Raw genomic sequence first — 22,811 nt, 5'->3', positions numbered from 1 at the left:
CCCATACAAACAAATCACATGAAATTTTCCTATATTATAATATTCACATGTGAAAACAAAATGTGACATGAAATCATGTGAAATTCCACATTTTCACATGTGACTGACATTTTCAAATGAATTACAATTATCACATGAAAACAAACGTGAAATACCATAGTCACCTTTTCTGGCTCTCATCTTATGAATCATTTTTTAATACAAACAACCTATATCCCATGGCTGTGATTACACACCACAATTCAATTTCTGGGTCATACCTTTAACTAGCACTCTGACCGAAAGTACCGAGAGTGAAATGTTGCATTTAATCTCGAGGTTGGGGTAAAAAGTACACCTTACGAGGGGTGCACCTTATAGTCTTAATAGCTTTAAAAGTTGATACAAAGTAAGGCAATTCAATACAATTCCATGTTGTATGATATGAACAGTCTTTATTGTTTGTAACATTACATTTATATGTTTTTTGTGGCCTACCTATATCGGTGAAAATCTCAAAACTACATTATTCTCCGGTTCCCATCTAATGTCTGTTTGATACAAACAGCTGTATTAGTCTATTTCACGTGTCATCACTTTGCCTAAAGTTAAAGTTGAGTTAAATAAATGTATGTATATCCAGTCAGAGTTGAGTAAATCCAGTTAATTAATTGGTTAATTAATTAATAGGTCTATCTCACAATATGGCGACCAAAACCGGATGTAGGGATACTTTGTTTCCGGTTACCGTTGCTACGGAGGCAAGTCCATTTCTGATAGCGAAAAATTGAGCCTGAATAGCGACGTGTTCTCACAGTCCCTAATAGCTCTGGCAAAGTTCACTGTGTCCGATGTTATCCGCATTGTCGAAGCATTGCCAGTGAACGTTAAGCGGTCTAAACTAGACAAGGGCTATAAATTCTTTTTTGAGAAGTTTATATTTGGTTATGAAGGTAAGTATAACGTTAGCTCTGGTTCGCCAGAAAGCTAAATAGCTAGCTTGCTAACCACAGCAAGTTAGCTGATTAAAGAGATATTTCACTTCAACATAACATAAATTATTTTCTGGAGGCGACTACATTGTGTTTTCATAGCGTGAAGCAACATCTGCTGTCCGTTAACAGCGTCTCTGTTCCTCTCGGTTGTCCCGAAAATGAATGAATAGGGAGCCTGACAACTGTGAGGAAAAGCGATTCTGTTAACATTGACGGTCAGCAGGGGAGGCAAAGCTATGTAAGTACAGTGTGTTAGGCTCCACAAAATTACTTATGTTGTACCGAAGTGAAATATCTCTGAACTAAGTTTTGTACTACCGTTACTATTTTGTGACATGTTGTTTGTGCTGTACTTGTTCTAATAAAGATTTACATTGCTTGTCAAATTGCCTGTGTAATGGTGTTCAGTTCACTGAACACCATTACATTACCGAGCTGTTTGTTTTCATCGCTGATAAAAACTACCCACACATTTTTAAATCAGCTGATATATCTTAAGTAGGGTTGTCGCGATGTCCGTCAATACATTTTGTAATTACAATTAACAACTAAAATAAACGTGCATCTACAGTTTCAACATTGAATATCCAAATATGTGCTTGCTAACAAACTAGCTGGCTAAAACGTAATTTGCTAATCATAACATAAAATATAGCTAGCTAACTGATTTTATGACATTCTTGAGTAACAAGTACCACATGACTGAATCTGCGTTAGTTCTCAATGAATGATAAAAAAATAAAAACAAAGGAGTTGGTAGTGGACTCAGACATTTAGACCCAAATGTATGTGAGGAGAAAAGTTTAATATCGAGTGTAATCTTATTCACAAAGCAGTAGCTAACTAGCTAGCTATCGTAATGAGTTAATGTTAGTTTGCAACATTATGACAGTCATGCTACCTAGCAAGTTTTTTTCTTATTTTGGAGTGCATCTGTGGGAAAGCTGTAAAAGGGCAAATAAATTCCTTTCCGAATTGGTACACAGGGGAACGCTACAAAACTGGTTGCTCTTCGTCGCTGCCATTGTTTTGGTGGCTGTTAAGATAACTGGAAATGAGAGACCCCTACATCCGGTTTACATACCCGGAAATGTGAAATAGGCCTATGGTCTCCTGACAGCTAAAAACCTTGGTTTAACAATGCAGGGTGTGTGTCTGCACTTTTGCCTGTCTAGCAATCCCAGCAAGCTAAGCAGTAAGTTAAGACACGAGTGCATTAACTAAGTCAACTACGAAACAGCTACCTAGTTACAACCCTAAGCTTACAGTCAATTTAGAGATTACAGGGAGGTAGGGAGGGATGGGGAGAGGTGCAGCCTGAAGAGGTGAGCCTTCAGTTGTCGCTTGAAGTGGGTCAGGGTCTCAGCTGTTCTGACTTCCAAGGGGAGGACATTCCACCATTGTGGGGCCAGAACAGACAGGAGACGTGATCGGGAAGCGCAAGTGCGAAGAGGGGGAGGTGCCAGGCGTCCTGAGGTAGCGGAACGGAAGGGTCTGGCTGGCATGTAGGGTTTGAAGATCTTATGGAGGTATGCTGGGGCTGATCCCTTGACTGCCTGGTATGCTAGGACCAATGTTTTAAATTTGATGCGAGCCATAACAGGCAACCAGTGGAGGGTAGTGAGGAGGGGAGTGACGTGGGAGTGTCTGGGGAGGTTGAAGACCAGACGATCTGCAGCATTCTGAATGAGTTGCAGGGGTCTGATGACAGATGCCTGTAGTCCAGCCAGAAGAGAGTTGCAGTAGTCCAGGCGGGATAGAACCATTGCTTGGACCAGGAGCTGGGTTGAGTAGGTGGTGGGAAAGGGACGGATTCTCCAGATGTTGTACAGGAAAAATCTGCACGCCCGGCTTACCGCTGCAATGTTCTTGGAGAGGGACAACCTGTTGTCCATCACCACTCTGAGATTCTTGGCACAGGGTGATGATGTCACTAAGGTGTCCCCTTGGGAAATGGAAAAAACAAGGTGGGGAGAGGTTAGAGCAAGAATGAAGATTAGCTCCGTCTTTCCCGGGTTGAGCTTCAGGTGGTGATTGTCCATCCAGCTCTGGATGTCCCTGTGTGTCCGATGGGGAGAAGGAAAGAAAGAGTTGTGTGTCGTCGGCATAACAGTGATAGGACAAGCCATGGGCAGAGATTACAGGGCCAAGGGATCTGGTGTATAAGGAGAAGAGAAGGGTACCGTGGACTGAGCCCTGGGGAACTTCCGTGGCGAGGGGACGGGGCGGCGAGCAGCGGAGAGGTCTAGCAGAATCAGGACAGAGGAGAGGGAGGCTTCTCATGCGGCATGAAGTGACTCTTTGACCGAGTCTGTCGAGTGGCCAGGCCTGAAGCCGGGCTGGTGGGGGTCAAGCAGGTTATTCTGAGAAGAAAGCAGAGAGTTGGTTAGATGCAGCTCGTTCAAGCGTTTTGGATAGAAAAGGAAGGAGAGATACCGGGCGGTAGTTCTGGATGACTGAGGGGTCTAGTGGGGGCTTCTTCAGCAGCGAGGTGATGTGGGCCCTCTTGAAGGATGAGGGGAAACATCCAGAACACAGGGAGGAGTTCATGAGGGAGGTGACAAATGGGAGGATGTCTGGTGTGATTGCCTGGAGGAGAAATGAGGGGCTAGGGTCGAGAGCACAGGTGGTAGGGCGGTGGGAGAGAAGGCGCTGGGAAAAGAGTCTGTGAGGAGAGAAAATGAGAAACGGGGTGGAGGGCGCAGAGGGGGCGCAGGGCGCGGGGGGGGCGCAGGGGGGGCGAAGGGCGCGGGGGGGCGGAGGGCACAGAGGGGGCGGAGGGGGCAAACAAAGTCTGTAATGGTGTGGGCTGAAAATTTCTTAAGGTAAATGGAGGGTGGAGGGGCTCATTTTGAGTTAGACTACACTCAGCACGAGTGAACAAACCACTTCTGGATTCAGAAGTGGAAGTGTTAAGAGTATTTGTGCAAGGGCATATTATTAGATAGATATGCTCCTGCAGCCATTTTCTGTCCACTAGTGTGTGATGTTGCTGTCTGACATTTTTATTCTCTGCAGTTGTCCAGTTCTCTGGGGCCAGTTGAACAGACGCTGCAGGATATTAAGAACAAATTCCTGTCAGGGGGGCTGCTGACCGATACATGGACACAGCAAGTGGGCAACCACCCTGAAGACCGGAAGTAAGTAAAAACTGAGGACCACAAAATGTATAAAATAATTGTTTTTCACCAAAAAATATGTATTTTACTATTATTTACTATTAAAGGATTTTTTATTGTGCACATGCTATTTGAAGAAATTGATTTAAGGAAAAGAGTTTGATCCCCTACCTGTACAGCGTACTTTCTGCACTGTAATCTCACTTCTATCTCTAAACCTCTGCTTTCCCCCGTCTGAATAAAGCGTAATGCATATTAACCCCTTAGAGCACAAGCCAAATCTTGCCAATCCTTGCCCATTTAGAGGGTACCCTATTTAAAGCTTTATAACTCCAGATGTGAACACCACAGAGACTTGAAAAATGGCTTAAATGAAGCAAGACATTTGTACAATTTACAATACTAACGCAGATTAGTTTATATTCATAATTTTGGAAGAAATAAAGTGCCACAAATGCAATTGTTTTGTCAAAAAATCAAAATAAATTTGCACTTTTAAGTTTGCAATGAAATACTGAGAGATTGCATATATACAGGAGGTTAAACTATACATGTGCTAGATAAAAAACTTTTTGACCACAAGTTCATAAAATCTAAGGGTGGATATGTATAACTACTATAGATGTATGAAGCAAAAACTAAGCAGTGTACCCAGCGTCTCCAAATCTATCCAAAATGTCTAAATTATGCATTGCTGTAAATCACAACATATTCACGTATTTCACTACAAATCAACTGTTTTGACTCACTGTTGCATAATTTTCAAATGGGAATTACAAGCTTTCAGTCAGTACAGTGGTCTAAAATAGCTAGGGGTCCAGAAACATATCCAAAATCTCTCCAAAATTGAATAAAATTATTTTTGTTCATTATAAAGCATATAAATTAGCCCCTTATGAAGGTTTAAGATGAAACATTGCTATCAGATTAAAAAATAATGCAAAAATATTGTCACACAATGCGGTACAGTACTTAAATGTGCAATAATGAACTCTTGTATGTATTTCTATACTCTGTGCTCTCGTATGTTTTCTTGTATGGGGATGGGACAACATGAAAACAATTTTCAACCGTCCACCACGTTTTGGCAATGTTCCATCTCTGACGTCATCTCTGTTGCATGCTTCACAAATACTACAGCCCTAACTAACGCTTACACTACAGTGTGAAATGTCCACATTATATAAGACAAACCTATTTAAAGACTCTCAATTTCAAAAATAACGTATATAACCAAAGTATTTTGAGAAGTAATACTTACATAGCAATGAATGAAATCTTATCTATGTTCAGTAGATGGAGACAGAGACAGTAAATAAATGATACTGTTCTATTCGTTTCTGTTTTGCTCCAGAAAACGATGTCAGCTAGGTCAAATCAGCAAACATATGGCTTAGCTATGCTCAGAAGTCCTCAATAATAATAGTATTTTCCAAGAATTTGCGAAAAATCGTTCACAACGTTTTGTTAACAGCGTCTTTGTTTTACTGCTACCAGAGAGTGAATGCGTAATTGAATGCGATGATAAGAACATTTTCGGTTACGCTGACCTATAAAACGCTATTCCAAAAGCAGAACTAGACATGTTATACATCGTTAGAAAGCTTATACTCTCACCTACCGAATAAATGAATTGTCAATCAAGCCAAACTGTACTAAAAAGGGTGACGACGCCGTAAACAACAGGTGTGGTATTACGCACAGCTATTTTGGAAGATACCCAGGCGTCACAAACGCACCTGTATTTCCCGAACGGATTGTCGAAGACAATATATGACCACGCAGTCTCAAAAGGGACATCTCTACACGTAAAACCAACAGTAAGGTTGTATATTTATTCAATATTTAGTCCCAGATATTGACTGTAGAATGACATGGTATCATTTTTAAAAACTTTTTCTCGTTTATTTCGTTATAGTGAGCAGCGTTTTCACTGCTGTATAGGCATATCTTTTTCATATTGTCGGGTTTATCTTGTTGCTATGACGGAATATGATTTTTTAGTGGTGAAAGAATATTTTTATGAATGCCAAGATAGAAAACATTGTCCATTATGTCAAGGGTGGGGGGTGTTTTTTAGATGAGACTGCAGGGAGGGGGTGCGTGTTAAATGAACGACCAGAGCGACAATGGTGGGGCTGCGAAACTCCGTTTTCGGCATAGTTGTCGTGTATCGTCTACTAATGAAACTAAAACAATGCGTTTCTGTTTTTATCTCACACTTTGGTTGCAGTAGCACCGAATGTTTGAGTTTAGTCATCTCTGTGCTGTGCGCTAAGAGGTTAAAGTACCAGAAAAGACTGAATTAAGCTTGTTGAGAGCAACTTCTGATTGTTTTATCATTTATGAAGGAATAATATAATTATGATGCTCCAATTACAATTCTTATTCAAGAATTCATTATTGAGAACAGTTACAAATTAAAATTTCTACATGTTTCTGAAATGTTCAGATGAAATAGATTTCTGCATTAATTACTAATTAAATGTGGACTCTGATGTAGACTAACACAATCTGCTTAAACTAATAACAAACAAATAATTGCATGCATCATTTAAACATTCACAGTCTAGGTTGGAAAAAGTATGTGAACATCTACACTAGTGATTTCTGCAAAAGCTAAGTGGAGTCAGATGTTTCAGTCAATTTGAGGAGATGTTTGGCTCTTCTCAAGAAACATCATGTGAACCATGCCGTGAACAAAACCATTTTCAAAGTACCTTAGAATAAGAAGTGTAGACATGCATAAAGCTGGAAAAGGCTACAAAACCATTTCTAAAGGCCTGGGTGTTCACCAATCCGCAATAAGACAAGTTGTAGTGAGCATCATGCAAAGGTCACAGCAAGTGTGTAGCATGCAATGCTAAAAGAGGTCAAAAAGAACCCGAGGATTACAGTATAGGACCTGAAGAAATCTCATGAACTAGCTAAAGTCTGTTCATGTACCCACTATCAGAAAAACGCTTAACAAGAATGGTATTCATGGGAGGATATCATGGAGGAAACCACTGCTCTCCAAAAGCAATCTATGTTTGAAGGGAAAAAGCACTGCTCACCAACACCAAAACCTCATCCCAACTATGAAGCATGGTGGAGGAAGTATCATGTTTGCTTTGCTGACTCAGGGCCTGAACAGTTTGCGATCTTTCAGGGAACAAAGAATTCAAATTTGTATTAAGAAACCTTACAGGAGAATATCAGGGGAGCAGTCCATCATCTTAATAGAAGCTTATTAGAAGTTGGGTGATGCCACAAGACTGTTATCCAAAACACAAGTAAATCAATAGAATAGTTTAAACAGAAGAAAATTAATGCTTTGGAATGGCCACGTTAGAGTCCAGACCTTAACCCAATTGAGATGTTGTGGCATGACCTGAAGAGGGCTGTTCATGCAAGAAATCCAAGACATTTCAGTTAACTGAAGCAGATTCGTAAGGGTCTAAAAGACTGATTGGCAGCGAAAGGAGAAATTTGTTGGAGGTTATTGCTGCTAAGGAGGTCCTGCCAGTTACAAGATACAAGGGTTTGCATACTTTTCCAGCCTGAACTGTGAATTCTTTGACAACATGTTCAATAAAGACATGAAAAGTGCAACTGATTGTGTGTTATTAATTTAATCAGAATGTGATTGTTTGTAAGTGATCGTGACTTAAATGAAGACCAGACCACATTTAATCAGTGATTAATGCAGAAATGCAGTTTATTCCAAAGGGTTCACAAACTTCTTGCAGCTGTATGTGACTTTAACCTGGTTCATCCACCATAATGTAAGACTCTCTAGTTTTCCCACAATGTATTCCACTCAAATATTAACAAATGTGTTCCTATATCTTTAAATGCAAATATCTGAGCTATTAAAACTAAATCTATTGATTAATTAAATAAATCTGCCATTCTGCCTGTTAATGTCAGTACTGCTACTGCTAGTGCATTCACATTATAAGTATGTAACACTTTATTACTGATATTATTTTAAAATAATAACGTAATAGCATAGCATAACCTATAGCATATTCAGATATAACCAAAAGTGGGCCTGGCGCAAAACGGAATGTAACGGGTTCGGTAGTCCTTCTCCTCACAAACCACACAATCCACAGTTCTGGAATGCACACAGGTTTTATTGTGCGCTTGATACACACACAGGTACACAAACAAACCAAACACACACGGTAGGTAAGGGGATCAGACACTACATTGCTCCCACGTGCATCTCTCATTCCAGGCCCCAGTCTCACTGCTGGCAGAACAGATACAGTATTACCAATCACTGTAATGGCCTACAACTGTGGAAGCAGGCCAGCTAAACTGCTCCCTCTCTGCCTGCACCCTGACCACACCACTCCTCCACATAACCCCATCACCCGACTTAGGCTGCATTCACACCAGATCAGATTGCCGCAGGGTTGTGCGGCAAAAACGGCAGTCTTCCCTTTCATTTGAATGGGGGTAGTGCGTTTAGGCTGCGGCAGTGGTTGACTGCATGGGGTGCCGAAAAAAACGCAGCGGCCTGCGGCAAGAAAGTTGAACCTGAATCAACTTTTGCCGGAACGCAACCCAACGTCTCGCTGCAGTGGCCAATCACGTAAGTTGTTTAAATTACCATGTAGCAGTCTGCTGTTTACCGAGCAACTGTCAGATGAATTACTGACGTGATTCATTTCCTAAGATTTGATTTTATTATCGTCATCGTGATTTGACAGTACCAGGTAATGGGACGAGTACCAAAACAATAATTAGGCTACGAGCTAAATATCAATTCCGAACGTCAGAATTAAGCTGTATAAAAGATTCGGTATTTAGCAGTTCTTGCATGTTAGTTTATTGTACCTAGCACTATGGAGTTCATGGACCAAACGATGATACTCTCCCAGTGGTGTCCTCGCTTGGTTTATTTTGTGTACCCAGCTTCGACGTCTGCGTCTGGCTGGCAGTCTACGCTGCAAAATAACGTTAGCAAGAAGCTTCCTTCGGTTTGCGTTTTTATCCATTTCTTTTTTTTTTTTGAGTTAGCGACAGGAAATGGAGGGGGGGGTTAAATTTCACAACATGACGTCATACAAATGGGCCATGTAGTGACATGCCCATACCACCGCACAACCCTGCGGCAAGGTGCCGCATTGCCTGATCTGGTGTGAATGTAGCCTTAGGCCGGGGAGCCGTCTGACCACCAGCCAACACTGCCCCCTCCCCCTTCCCCCTTCCCCCAAGCGGGAGAGAAAGTCATCCACCACCATCTGAGCCCCCGGCCTAAGGATCACCTTGAACATACGGTTGTAATGCCAGATACCAATGAGTAATCCAAGTGTTGGCATCTTTTATGCGGTGGAGCCACTGAAGGGGCGTGTGGTCCGAACAGAGGGTGAAAGGGCATCCCAGGAAATAGCGGAGAGCACCAACTGTCCACTTGATGACCCGACACTCCTTCTCCACAGTGCTGTACTTTGCCTCCCGCTGTGACAGCTTCCGGCTAATGTACAGCACGGGCGGTCGACCCCCTCAACCTCCTGGGCCAAAAGACCCCCAGCCCACTTTTCGATGTGTCCGTCTACAGACCAAACGGAAGAGCAAAGTTAGATGTGTAAAGGAGCGGTTTACCACAGAGAACCTGTTTTACCCTCTCAAACGCCTGCTGGCATCGCTTCGTCTACTGGACCGGATCAGAGGCACCTATTCGGGTCAGATCAGTCAGGGGACTGGTCAGCTCAGAGAATGCTGGAATAAACTATTTAATTTGTTTTTTTGTCTTGGGCCATAGGCAGGCCACAATTACAGCTGTCTTAAGCCGCGTTTCCACTGCAGGAACTTTCCCCAAGAACTAGGAACCTTTTGAGGAACTTAGTGCATTTCCACTGCAGGAACCAGGGCCTAAATTATGTTCCGGGGACTTCATTTTACCCCCAAAAAAGTCCCTGCTCAGGGGGTAGTACTTTCGAAAAGTACAGGAACTTTTGGGGTGGGGCGCAAGCGCTGAACATTTCTGATTGGTCGAGTACTCGCAGCATTTTATTTCAACCGCCATTTTTAAAAATCTGCAGCCGCAAATAACTTGAATTCAGACATTATGTTATGCGGCGCAGTAGCCTAGTTTTGGTTATAGCCTGCCAACGTCTACCGATGAGAAATTAAGATTGAGGATTATTTTGTGTGCTCTTCTGTTCTTTTCTTGCTTTAGCATTAAGTCTGTTTTATAAAATATTAAGCATTCGTGCTGGGACAGCATATTATGTACCTAAACATTCAAACAATTTAATTTGGTTGCTGAATATTTTCATCCGGATTTTCTTTGTTAGCCCGTTATAACTGACTCAAAACGCTTTACACAGTTATGTGAGGTATGCGGTAGTTCTGCGTAATTTATGTTGGGGATACAGTAAAAGCAAACTGGAAAAAATCACCTTCCGCTCTTTTTGTCAGGGTAAAATAACAGGTTAATTCTAGTAATCATCCCTTTGCTTTTTTCAAACTGCCACAATTTTACTCTGCGATTCTTCAATTCCACAAAAAGACCAGGAAGACTAGACATACGGACTCTAATATTTATTGCGCATGGTTCGCATCTGGAGGGCACGCTTCTAGTATTTAGCTGCTCTGCTAGCAGTAACTTTAAAAGATGAAAGCAAATGGTGGCTGTACCACTTACAGCCACCACAATATTAATTCAAATTTTCACGTGAGTCCGAGTTTTCATTCTATTTATTTTTGTCATTTTGCGATTATATGGAAATGACGATGACAGTCGAATTAATTCAACAGCCAATCGTTTACGACGTGTGCATGTTTTCTGCTATGTTGTTACTAGTTATTTGTGGAACGTGAATGCATTCTGTGGGCTCGGATGTCAAGACATGAAAGTTAATGTTCGCATAAAAACATAATGGATGTGTTTGAGAGGATATATAAAACAGTTACAATCTGTATATTGGTCTGTTATATCCTGTTTGTTGCATAACAACGGTCCAAGTCCAACTACCAACGAGAGTTTTGCTTGACAACAGTAAAATAATATGCAATATGCAACGGCCGCGGAAAAATATTTCAATTTCAGGTGATTAAGTCAATAAAAATCAATAAATAGCCTACTAAAGTAACCATATATAGTCATTATTGGTAACCCGTTGTATACGTGGAATAAACCCCTCCGGGCTGTCCCGTTATTGGAAAATAACATACTTCGGTGGTAGTATGGAGTTACAGAAGAAATCATAGGACAGATGGACCGACGACGACGTAGCTTTTTCATAAGTCAGCGGACTAATTTGCCTAATCGTCGCGGGACTTTAGACCGCTGTGGAAACGCAGACAACAGTGGGCTGAAGGAACCTTTTAGTTCCTTGAAAAGTAGTTCCTGGGTACTTTGAAGTTCTGGGTACTTTGGGTGGAAATGCGGCTTTATAAACCTGTGGATGCACCTGCCCCCACCGCCCAAGTGGTACCCCAGATACCATACCTCCCTCCATCTTCTTGGTTGGCTGTAAGCCCTGCACACCTCAGAGACCCAAGCACCGCCCCCACATGCTCCTTCCGGGTGTCTCTATAAATGATTACATCATCAAAATAGGCTGCAGCATATGGACAGTGGGGACGCAGCACCCGGTCCATGAGGCGTTGGAACATAGCAGGGGCCCCAAACAGCCTGAAAGGGTGACAGATTGATACAACCCATACGGAGTGGAGAAGGCTCTTTTCCTAACACTCTGGAGACAATCTGCCAGTAGCCCTTGGTTAAATCCAGCGTTGTGAAAAAACGAGCAGTGCCCAGCCGGTACAAGAGGTTGTCAGCCCTAGGCATAGGATAAGCATTGAAACATGAGACATCATTTACCTTGCAATAATCAACATGGAAGCGCACAGACCCATCCTGCTTAAGCACAAGTAAAATGGGGCTGCTCCACGCACTGTTTGATTCTTCTATTTGTAAGTATTGTAGAAGACAAAAGACACTCCACAAAACTACAAAACCCATATGTTCACCTCAAAAGGTGACTCATTTAACCATGCCTCCTGCTACAGCTTTCCAGCTACAGTATTAGCTTACTGTAAATTTGAAACACGCAACCTTCAATAAAACAGAGGTTGCCTTTGTTTCACGCTCTCTGTTCCATTTCCTCTCTCTGGACTTGCCACCATTCTCCCGTCTCTCTCTCTCGCATGAGTCCGCATGCCAGGAAGAGTTTGCAAGGCCTGCAAGCAAGCAAGGCGCGTATACCCTCGGCTACCGGCTGTGGGAGGAATGGGGGGCTCCGAAACACTCCTATATGATTACCGGTGGTCGAAGAAGAACCAGGAGAGCCACACACAATCATATCCGGCAGAGCAATTCCCACGAGGCAAGCGACCTGCGACAACGATCAAGCTGCATGTCTTCGAACTGAGGAAAAGGGCGAACAGCTTCTCCTTTTGCACGACAACTCCTACGTATTTCACACTGGAAACCAGGAAGCATTCCAGCAACTAATTCAAAGCAAAAGACTCAAGTAAGGCTGTAACTCTGGGCATATAGCATAATTAGCAACGGATTGAATATAGCAACATTTATGATTGAATGTACATGACTGTGCTAATGGTTATTGTGTTTTAATGATTAATGTAAGCAGTCCATTGGTTACCATTCTCTTGTGGTTGGCTCTAAGCAATCCACCTCGCTGCGTTAGTTTCAATATATATCATGCACAGAACAAATCTTGCATGTGATCTATTTTAAATAATAACTAATCATACAGTTGACGCCAAAAGTTTACAATGGATTCTGTACCAATAATGCTCCCACTCTCCCTCAGGCAAATGTCTTTGTATTGTAATGATGAACAGTTGCCTGAGTAAAAGGCAGAAGGGGAAAAGCTCCTTACAGTTGAAGCCAAAAGTTTACGTTATACCTAGGCTAAAGATATTCAAACAAACAATTCAAACATTCAAACAATATTTTGACGGAATTTTTGCCCATTGCTCCTTACAGAACTGGTGTAACTCAGTCAGGTTTGTGGGCCTCCTTGTTCGGGTACGAAGTTTCAGAGAAGTAGCAGCATATCCCCTACATATTATTCCAATCTCTAACAGCCTGCAATTCAGCCTGCACAGTTTTCTCCTGGAGATGTTTCAGTGTGGTGATGGATGAGATTTGTGTGCGGGGAGAACACATTCGCAAAGCGCTTCTGCAACTGGGCCACACCTGCTCTCTGACTCAGCGAGAGATGGTCATCACAAAAGGCCGGGGTAGAATTGACTGGCTTTCTCACCTCCGGACCCAGCTCATCTCTCTCACTCACTGTAGTAACCAGAGAAACATGAGCCGCCTATCTCCATGCTTTTAGGAGATTGATGTGGTATATCTGTGTTGCCCCACCCCTGTCAGACCGTACAACTTCATAATCAACATCTCCCACTTTCTGTGTGACCACAAAGGATCATTGCCCCCTGGAAACTAGCCTGGAGGTAGAAGAAGAAGGGAGTAATACAAGTACTTTATCTCCCAGTGAAAATTGTCTCAGCTGAAGTCCTTTCTTATATGTGCGCTGTTGTCATTCTTGTGTCAGTGAGATAAAGGCATCCATTTGCAATGCTGTAAAACAATGGACTTAATTCACAGGTCACAACATTGTCTGACAACAGTAGGCTACATAGAAGTTTTGATGTGTAGATGTACAATAATTTACGGCAATGGTAATAAAAATCCAGCATAAATTATTTGACATGATTAAGTTATGAACGTAACTGAAACAGGTGACTCCTGACATGTCAGAGCTGTTTGAAGTAAAATTACACAGTGCTAGGCAAAATATGGGCAAAATCCAAAAACTTTACATTGACAATGGTATGTGTGGTAGGGGTACTCTCACAAGGGGCCCCTCTCGCTGGAACGTTTATCATAGAATGCAGTGAGTTGGTTATGTAACAGCAAGCATGCTATGCCTATGCGATTTTAAAAATGATTTATTCGTTTGTAGGCTACATAGCCTACTTCCTCACTACAATAAACGTTGGGCTATCTATAGGCTTTTTAGGGGTGGCTGCTCAAGCTCCAGATGTGTTTTAAGAGAACAACACAGACTTGACTAACAAAGTGTTGACTGAAAACAGAAAATTCATGCTGGCTTTACTGTAGCCTAGAATTGATGTAGCCTAATTGACCCTAACATTGTAGACGGTAGGCTACTACACGTGAAATAAGCAAAAAACATAGATTTAAAATGTCTCATTTTTAACTGGCAGTAGAACTAGTAATACTGCAAAAATAATTACTCAGTCCCACATACTTCTGTATTTATTTATTTAAGTGATAAGTAGAGCATATCATATTTCACTGTTGATGTGTCCTTTAGAAAAGCACTGAAAATGGCAATGAATTAACCAGAGATAAACCTGATATTTTTGTAAATTTATTTAAATGTGTAGAATATCCAGTTATTTGTTATTTGTTCACTGAAGAAAGCAGGCTAATGAATGAATACCACTGCATAGATACTGGCTAACGTTAATGCAATGCAACTAAGTGCTGAAAGTTTCGTAATACAGAGAAAAATTATTAGAAACAGCCTCAGCCTATAATGTTAGGTACTTTTTAACATTAGGCTACTGTAGCTACCCTGCAATGCCACATTTATAAATTAATGTTAGTTAGCCGTTTCGATCCTCTACCAAAATACAAACAATTAGCAGGTCTGTCGTGTACACAATACCCCATTAAAAACACTTTTTTCCATTTAAAAATATGACACTTTAATTTATTTGTCGTTCATGGTGCTTTAAAAGCACTGATATCAACAGTAGACCAAGTCACAAGTAACCATATTGGCTATCTTAGCTCACACAAAAATTAATCAAGCTGTATTCCTAAGCAGTGCTACCCATTGTTTCCTAAATTATTTCTAGTAAGTTGGCCCTGTGTTTGTTTCGTCTTATTTTAGTGAGGTTTGGTCAGGTTTATTCAGAACAATCAAAATTCAGTCTTTAGAGCCCAACTTAGTGAGATAACATAGACACGACATTGGTTTGGAAATAAAGAATATTAATTTATTAGTTGTGATAATGAATGCATGGATAAGCTAATTGAAAGCAATAATTTGCATAATATGAGGAATACTATTATACGATTTTTAATCAGAGGAAATGATAATTATGTGCCTGCTAAATATAGAAATTTACAGTACTACCACTTAACAAATGTTAATTTGTGTTATGGGTTAGCTACTCTATATTATATGGTTAGTTTGTTTAATCAGTCTCATAAAATGAAGTTTTATCTATATGAAACAATAAGGTCAGGGAATTTGCTATTCTAGACCAACATACGCATAGCAAAACAAACACAACAACAAACAGCAGTAAAATGACTTAATCAGGTAATACTAATGGGTAATAACTTTTACGCTATCCTATGGTTTGATGTGTTAAATAAAATGCTTTTCAATACTTAAAGGCAATAAGAGGGGAGGCCAATCCTTAATTCCTTTAGGTGACGCATCAGCTGGCTCAAGGTCCGTGCCAGGTGCGCAAGGACTCTTGAGAAACTTCTTCTTTGAAGTCGGGGTCGCGACAGGTTCCAGTCATGCTGACTTGGGATGTGCACAAATCTTCCACTTGGGTTTGGCCGCAGGGTAGGTACGGAGGAAAAGTATTTGGATACTTGTTCCTCAAAACAGGAAATCAACCAGCTGGGTTTATTTTGCGGATGGTAGCAGGCCATCTCTTTCGTGTTAATCAGGCAAGGTGCTTTGGGGCATGCAGCAAAGTGTCGGTTTCCTTAGTGGTCTCTGGTCGGGGGGACAAGTGTCTTAACCGTCAGAGCCCCTCAGACACCCCTTCAGAGCACCCACTTGTTAAGCTTTTTGGTGTTCACATACTTTTGGCCATATAATGTATATTGTCGTTGGTCTGCAAGATAGTTATTAAAGAAGTTGGGGGTAGTTAACTCCATGACATTTCTTTGTTTGTAATATAGCCAATTTTATGTGAGCCGGTTTATTTTTCAGGTAAAATTTATTGATTATTGTATTTAAAGCTGAAAACCACTGATGAGGTCATTAAACTGGGATCATTCAAAATAAATAATTGATTTTTGCAGAATATAAAATTTTATTGCTGTTACAATATGTGTCCCATAAGTCAAAGTGGAAGATTTGACCATTGGTGTAAATCATCTTCTGAAGTTTTAAGCAAGCAAGTAAGCAAGTGAAGTCAAGGTGAAAACTCTGACGGGTAGAGATTTTAATGCCTAAATAATTGAATGAAATTATTCTATTCAATTTTATTTGTTTTCTGTGCTTTTTACAGAAAACTCTCACAAAGACGCTGTAACGATGTAATCATACATAGGAACATTTGTGGCCTCTGGCTTCTTGACAACAGGACTGACCCTCTGCTGAGTTATGTTCACCTTTTCTGGTCAACCAAGGCATAATTAAGTGCCTGTCCCCTTCCTCTTGTGACTCTACAATAAACTCACTGCTTGATCAATTAGCCACCTGCTTGGGGCAGGAACACCCCTTTTAGGGAAAGGAAATGCGGAGCTTGATTTATTTATTTGACACTTAAACATTAAAGCAGTAATCAATGGTTTATCTATCAGTGTTTGATTGACAGCTCCAATTACCATGAGCCAATCAATTGTTTGTGTGCCCAAATTAACCAACCACATTGTGTTTGTTTATGTTGGTCTGCAAAAGCAAATTCCCTGACCTTGTTGTTTCACATTGTTAAAACTTTATTTTATGAGACTGTTTGAACTAACCACATAATATAGAGTAGCGTGTCACTAACCCATAACATGAATTAACCTTTGGTAAATGTTAGTACTGTTAACCTCTATGTTTAGCTGTCGCAGAATTATAATTTCCTCTGATTAAGAATCGTATAATATTAGTCTTCATATTATTCAAATTATTACTTTCCATTAGCCTATTCATGTATTCATTATCATAACCAATAAAATATATACAATGTTTCCAATCCATTGGCAATTACATTCTTCAAAGTAGTGCTTAACAACAATTATGTTATGCTTCAAAAGGAACATGAGACAGTATAATCACAATGGGTCTCATTCACGAAACATGCGTACGATCATATTTGATCATAAACTGTGTGTAATAACCTTTCCACTAACAATTCAGCATTCTTTTTTTTTTCTTATCTGTACTTATTCATTTTCTTATGCTAATCACATGAACAGAATTGGGCATAAAATTTACAAATAAAACAGTCAGCATTCATCATCTCATGTGTCATTACTTCCATATTGGTTTTCACAGGAACATTTTTAAGAACAAACATAAGAATAATTTAAGAACGGTTTTGTGAAATGACCTATGGGCAACTTACATATTTACCCAAACAATGATGGATATCAAATATGGACTAAAATCAAAATAATAATAATTATGCCAATAACGTAATAATTTTTCCGTTCTTAATGTAATAAAAGTCGATAATGTAATAACTGACCAATAATGTAATACATTTTCTGAACCAATGACGTAATAACCTTTTGCATATAATGTAATAAGTTATTACATTATTGGCTGGTTATTACATTATTAGCTGGGTTTTTAAAAAATCATAAAAAAATGTAATAACAGGAGCCGATAATGTAATAATATACTTATATCGCTTTAAGTTTTATTTATTGGCTATAAAGTGTCACACTTCCATGACACTTACCCTTGTTTCCTCTTTCAAATAGCTGCTCAAAAACCTGACCACACGCGCACACACACCTACTCTCTCTCTAGGAATTACGACTATTTATTTGTTTGTGGTGCTTGGTTAGACTTATCTCCAGCCCTGCCTTCTACTCCTTAACCATTTGAGTACCAAATTAAGTGCGAGCACATATGTTTGCAAACACAGACAATTACTCTTATGTCATATAATATGAAATCTATACCTCTTTGAAGATGCTTTGTCCACGAATACAAAGACCACCATTTCTTTTCATGAAAAATGTCATCTTTAATTAAATGTATTTAAATAACTTTTTCAAGCAAACTGTTTCAACCACACTATTATAGCTATTCAGCACTCTCTCTCTCTCTATGTATATATACCAAACCTGAAAGGTTACATGAAAATGTGTTACCAAATCAGAATCCTTGCCCTATTGACATCCCTGGCTATTTGAATACAGTCATGACAAGCTCAACAAAGAGTCTAAAACTGAAGCAAATGATATCTATAGTTCATTCTTTTTTATTTTTGCCATTTTCTCCAATTTTAGTTGTTATACCAATTCTCTGTGTGTATCACGGTCCTGGTCGATGCGCTATCCTCTGTTGGTCTGGGGAGGGTGTAGACTACCACACGCCTCTGATACAATTAGAGTCACCAACTGCTTCTTTTCACCTGACAGTGAGGCAGAGGTGGGAGTAAGTCACACTTGTGCAAGTCACAAGCAAGTCTCAAGTCTTAACCTTCAAGTCTCAATCAAGTCCCATGTCACTGTGTTTAGACTCAAGCAAGTCAAGTCGAGTCACTAGTAAACGTCAAGCAAGACAAGTCAAGTCATTGCTCAGGTCAAGCAAGTCACAAGTCAAGTCACCATGAAAGAAGTGCTTAAAACAAGAGAGAAAGGGGCACAATGGCAAGCCATGTCATGAGAAAACTGCACCTGTTAGTGAGTTAGTTAGTTTATACAACTAGGGATGGGCATGGTTAGGATTTTATCAATACCAATACCACTATTGATACTGCTTATCAATACCAGTACTTATCAATAATCGATAGTTCCTAATTTGGAGTGCAAAATACATGTTGTTAAAAGAATTATCAATACTACTTTTATATTAGTTTGGGCAAAAAATAGTTCTGTTGAAAAAATGAAACATATTGTTTTCTGAGACAAAACATGATGCTGGGACCAATTGGTATAGATACTGTAAATGTAATGTGTATCAAGAGAATGTTTATTTCTTTAAAAAAGGGACGGTAAACCATCCTTTATTATTATGATAAAACTGAAAGATGTGTTACCAAAGTTATCTTTGTTATATACTATATTTTACAGTTTAGAATTTTGCATTAAGAGGTTGAAAGTTGAGCACAAGGCATAATAGTGCCAGTTTGGTTGAAGAAGTTATTTAAATACGCTTGATTAAAGATTATATTTTTCATGGAAAGAAGTGTTGGTCTTTTTTATTTGAGAACACAGCATCTTCAAAGAGGTATAGATTTCATATTATACAACATAACAGTAATTGTCTGTGTTTGCAAACATGTGTGCTCCCACTTAATTTGGTACTCAAATGGCAAAGGAGTATAAGGCAGGGCTGGAGATAAGTCTAACCATCAAGTTACACAAACAATTAATTCCTAGAAAGAGAGTAGGTGTGTGTGTGTGTTTTCTCAGAGTTAGGACTAAGATTCAGGGGTCAGGATTGGCCTGGTTTTTGAGCAGCTATTTGAAAGAAGCAACAGTAAGGGTAGGCCTAAGTGTTATGGAAGTCTGAGACTTGATAATAAATAAAACTTCTACATAGTGATACAAGTATATTATTACATTATCGGCTCCTATTATTACATTTTTAATGATTTTTTTTAAACCCAGCTAATAATGTAATAACCAGTCAATAATCTAATAACTTATTACATTATGTGCAAAAAGTTATTACGTTATTGGTTCAGAAATTTTATTACATTATTGGTAAGTTATTACGTTATCGACTTTTATTACATTAAGAACGGACAAATAATTACGTTATTGGCAGTTATTACATTAACGGTAGTTATTACATTGGCTGCTACACAAATTATAGCACTGGAAGTTGGGAATTTGTGGCTATGAGCCCTCTTAATTGCTGTTTACAACTATATTATTTCTGTACACTGTTTTGTCCAATAACTTGGCCAAACTTTGGTAACTTTTTGTCACGGATAGTACAGGCCACACGTAACCTGGACAAAAATGGAGATTAATACCATTTGAACAAGTATGTGCCATTGCTTAGAGATTAATAGCACATATAAAATATAATCCATCCATCCATCCATTATCTATACCTGCTTATTCCTGGTAATGGTCACAGGGGGTGCTGGAGCCTATCCCAGCATGCACTGGGTGAGAGGCAGGAATACATCTTGGACAGATCGCCAATCTATCAGGGCACAGAAAACACTCACACACTCATACCAATGGGCAATTTACAGTCTCCAATTAGCCTACCTGCATGTCTTTGGACTGTGGGAGGAAACCAGAGTACCCAGAAGAAAATTAAATATAATGTTAATAAAAAACTTTATTACCTTTCATACAACCAATTTTTTCTAAAATCCAGAATTACTATAAAGTCTTTACATTAATTTTAATGAAAACAAATTAACGTAAAGAAGGGAAACTACTCACTGATTTCTCTTTTATAGTGTTGAGAAAATCAAAGTGCTGCTGGATGCCATCACAACTATCTACCAACAGTTCAAAAAGGACAAAGCTGAACGACGTAAGTACAAATGTACATGTGTATATCATATGCCACATGCATACCTTTATCTTATATTCTAATTCTAGTATATCTGTATTTAAATTTTGGTTTCAAAACTTTAAACAAAATGTAATATTAGACAAAAGGAACTTGAGTAAACACAAAATACATCTTTTGATCATTATTTCATTTATTTAATGAAAAGTTATTGAACAGCCATATAGTCCAAGTGAAAAAGTAAGTAAAACTTTACTGGTTGCACCACCTTTAGCAGCAATAACTGCAACCAAATGCTTCCCATAATTAGGGGTCCAAGCAGCGAAGCTGGTCGAACCCTATTGTATCTGTTGGGATTATTCTTATTATTATTATTTTTCTCCGCTAAAAGTGTCTGAGGCTCAGCAACCGTAAGTCCTGGAGCAACCAAATTTGGCAGGTGGGTTCCTATGGGCCCCCACTACTCAGGCACTAAAAATCATGCACGTCGGCCAGATGGTGGCGCTATAACAAAGGGTAACGTGTAAATGGCCATAACTCCCACACCATAAGTTATATCAACACAAAACTTCATCGACATATGTATCTGAACGTGCTCTACAACTTTGCCATTGGCCCCACCTATGTCCGCCATATTGTTTGCCCGCCATTTAGACTTTTTAGTTGGGGCGTGGCAGTTTTCTCTGCTAAAATGTCTGAGGCTCAGCAACCATAAGTTGTAGACCAACCAAATTTGGCAGGTGGGTTCCTATGGCCCCCCACTACTCAGGCACTAAAAATCACCTATATTGGCCAGATGGTGGCGCTATAACAAGAGGGTCATACTTTAAAAGGCCATAACTCCCACACCGTAAGTCAGATCAACACAAAACTTCATCGACTGATGCATCTGAATGCTCTACAACTTTCCTATTGGGAGCACCTATGTCCGCCATATGGTTTGCACACCATTTGGACTTTTTCATTAGGTGGGGTGCGGAAAAGCTGGAGCTCCAAATCCAAACGATTACGACATCGAGTAAACTTCTTTACGGCAAGCGACAACCATGGCGACGCAAGTAATCCGACACCGTAGGTCTAGTTTTTATCAGTGAAAGTACGGTCTCACAGCGCCACCCAGAGTGCATGCTAGGATAAGCTACCAAAATTTTTTCAGTAAAAGCTTTCTGAGAGGATGAATAATTACTTTTCTTTGGCATGGATCCATTTGAAGACAGTATCGAGTGAGTTCGTTAAGTCTTTAAATCTGTCATTATGGTGAGAAAAAGCTAAACCATTTTATTGGTAGGTTTTGAGTTTCTGTGCAAACGCGCGAAAACACGCTGGTATAATGAAACAATGACGGTAGCCTAATGCATATATAGTCCGCTTCGTTCCGTTGCTACCATAACATAACGACCTACAGCTGCAGTTTCTCGCTGCATTTACTAATATTGCATATAAGACGCAATTTATGCTGTAAATCGTATTCTCAATTTAATCTCTAAATCGACTGTAAACTTAGGGTTGTAACTAGGTAGTTGTTTCGTAAGTGACTTAACTCGTCTTAACTATTGCCGTGGGGTCTAGTTTTTATCAGTGAGGGGAAGCATTGGAAGACAGTGTCGGGTGAGTTCGTTCAATTTTTAAATCTGTCATTATGCTGAGAAATAACTAAACCATTTCATTGATAGGTTCTGAGTTTCTGTGCAAACACGCTGGTCTAATGAAACAATGACGGTAGCCTAATACATATATAGTCCGCTTCGTTCCGTTGCTACCATAACATAACGACCTACAGCTGCAGTTTCTCGCTGAAATTACTAATATTGAATATAAACAAAAAGACGCAATTTATGCTGTAGTCTGTCAGTGTCTAAATACGGTCCATTTGAAGACAATATCAGGTGAGTTCGTTTAGTCTTTAAATCCGTCATTATGCTGAGAGAAATCGTATTCTCAATTTAATCTCTAAATTGACTGTAAGCTTAGGGTTGTAACTAGGTAGTTGTTCCATAGGTGACTTAGTCTTAACTCGTCTTAACTATTGCTTGAATGTTCTCATAGACTGCGTTGTTGCTGTTCTTGTTTGTGTTAGCGTTAATCAGTTTAACCTACAGGTTCCAAGTTGAATTATGCGGTTGTTCCCTGCACTTAGAACGGTAGGCTACTGCCCTCTAGGGTTTTCGACACACTTGTTTCTCGTTATGGTAATACATTTTGTTGTACGTCGCTCTGGATAAGAGCGTCTGCCAAATGCCTGTAATGTAATGTAATGCAATATTCCGTAGCAACAAGATAAACCCGACATTAGCCCTAAAATATGCCAATAC

The 22,811-nt window shown here is 39.8% G+C and overlaps 1 protein-coding gene across 3 annotated transcripts in view; it reads left to right on the top strand.

Moving 5' to 3' along the window:
* tbk1 (TANK-binding kinase 1) overlaps positions 1 to 22,811 on the top strand; it is a 252,601-nt gene that overhangs the window by 154,641 nt on the left and 75,149 nt on the right. For all 3 annotated transcript variants that reach the window (XM_035426804.1, XM_035426803.1, XM_035426806.1), the window contains 2 exons: positions 3,993 to 4,114; positions 20,444 to 20,520. In XM_035426804.1, the coding sequence (XP_035282695.1) occupies positions 3,993 to 4,114; positions 20,444 to 20,520 (199 nt within the window). The remainder of the gene's footprint in view (positions 1 to 3,992; positions 4,115 to 20,443; positions 20,521 to 22,811) is intronic.

This window comes from Anguilla anguilla, chromosome 7 (genome assembly GCF_013347855.1).
Source record: "Anguilla anguilla isolate fAngAng1 chromosome 7, fAngAng1.pri, whole genome shotgun sequence".
Classification (NCBI taxonomy): domain Eukaryota; kingdom Metazoa; phylum Chordata; class Actinopteri; order Anguilliformes; family Anguillidae; genus Anguilla; species Anguilla anguilla.
The sequence above is the reverse complement of the archived record's forward strand: the minus strand, read 5'-3'. Positions and strand labels throughout refer to the sequence as shown.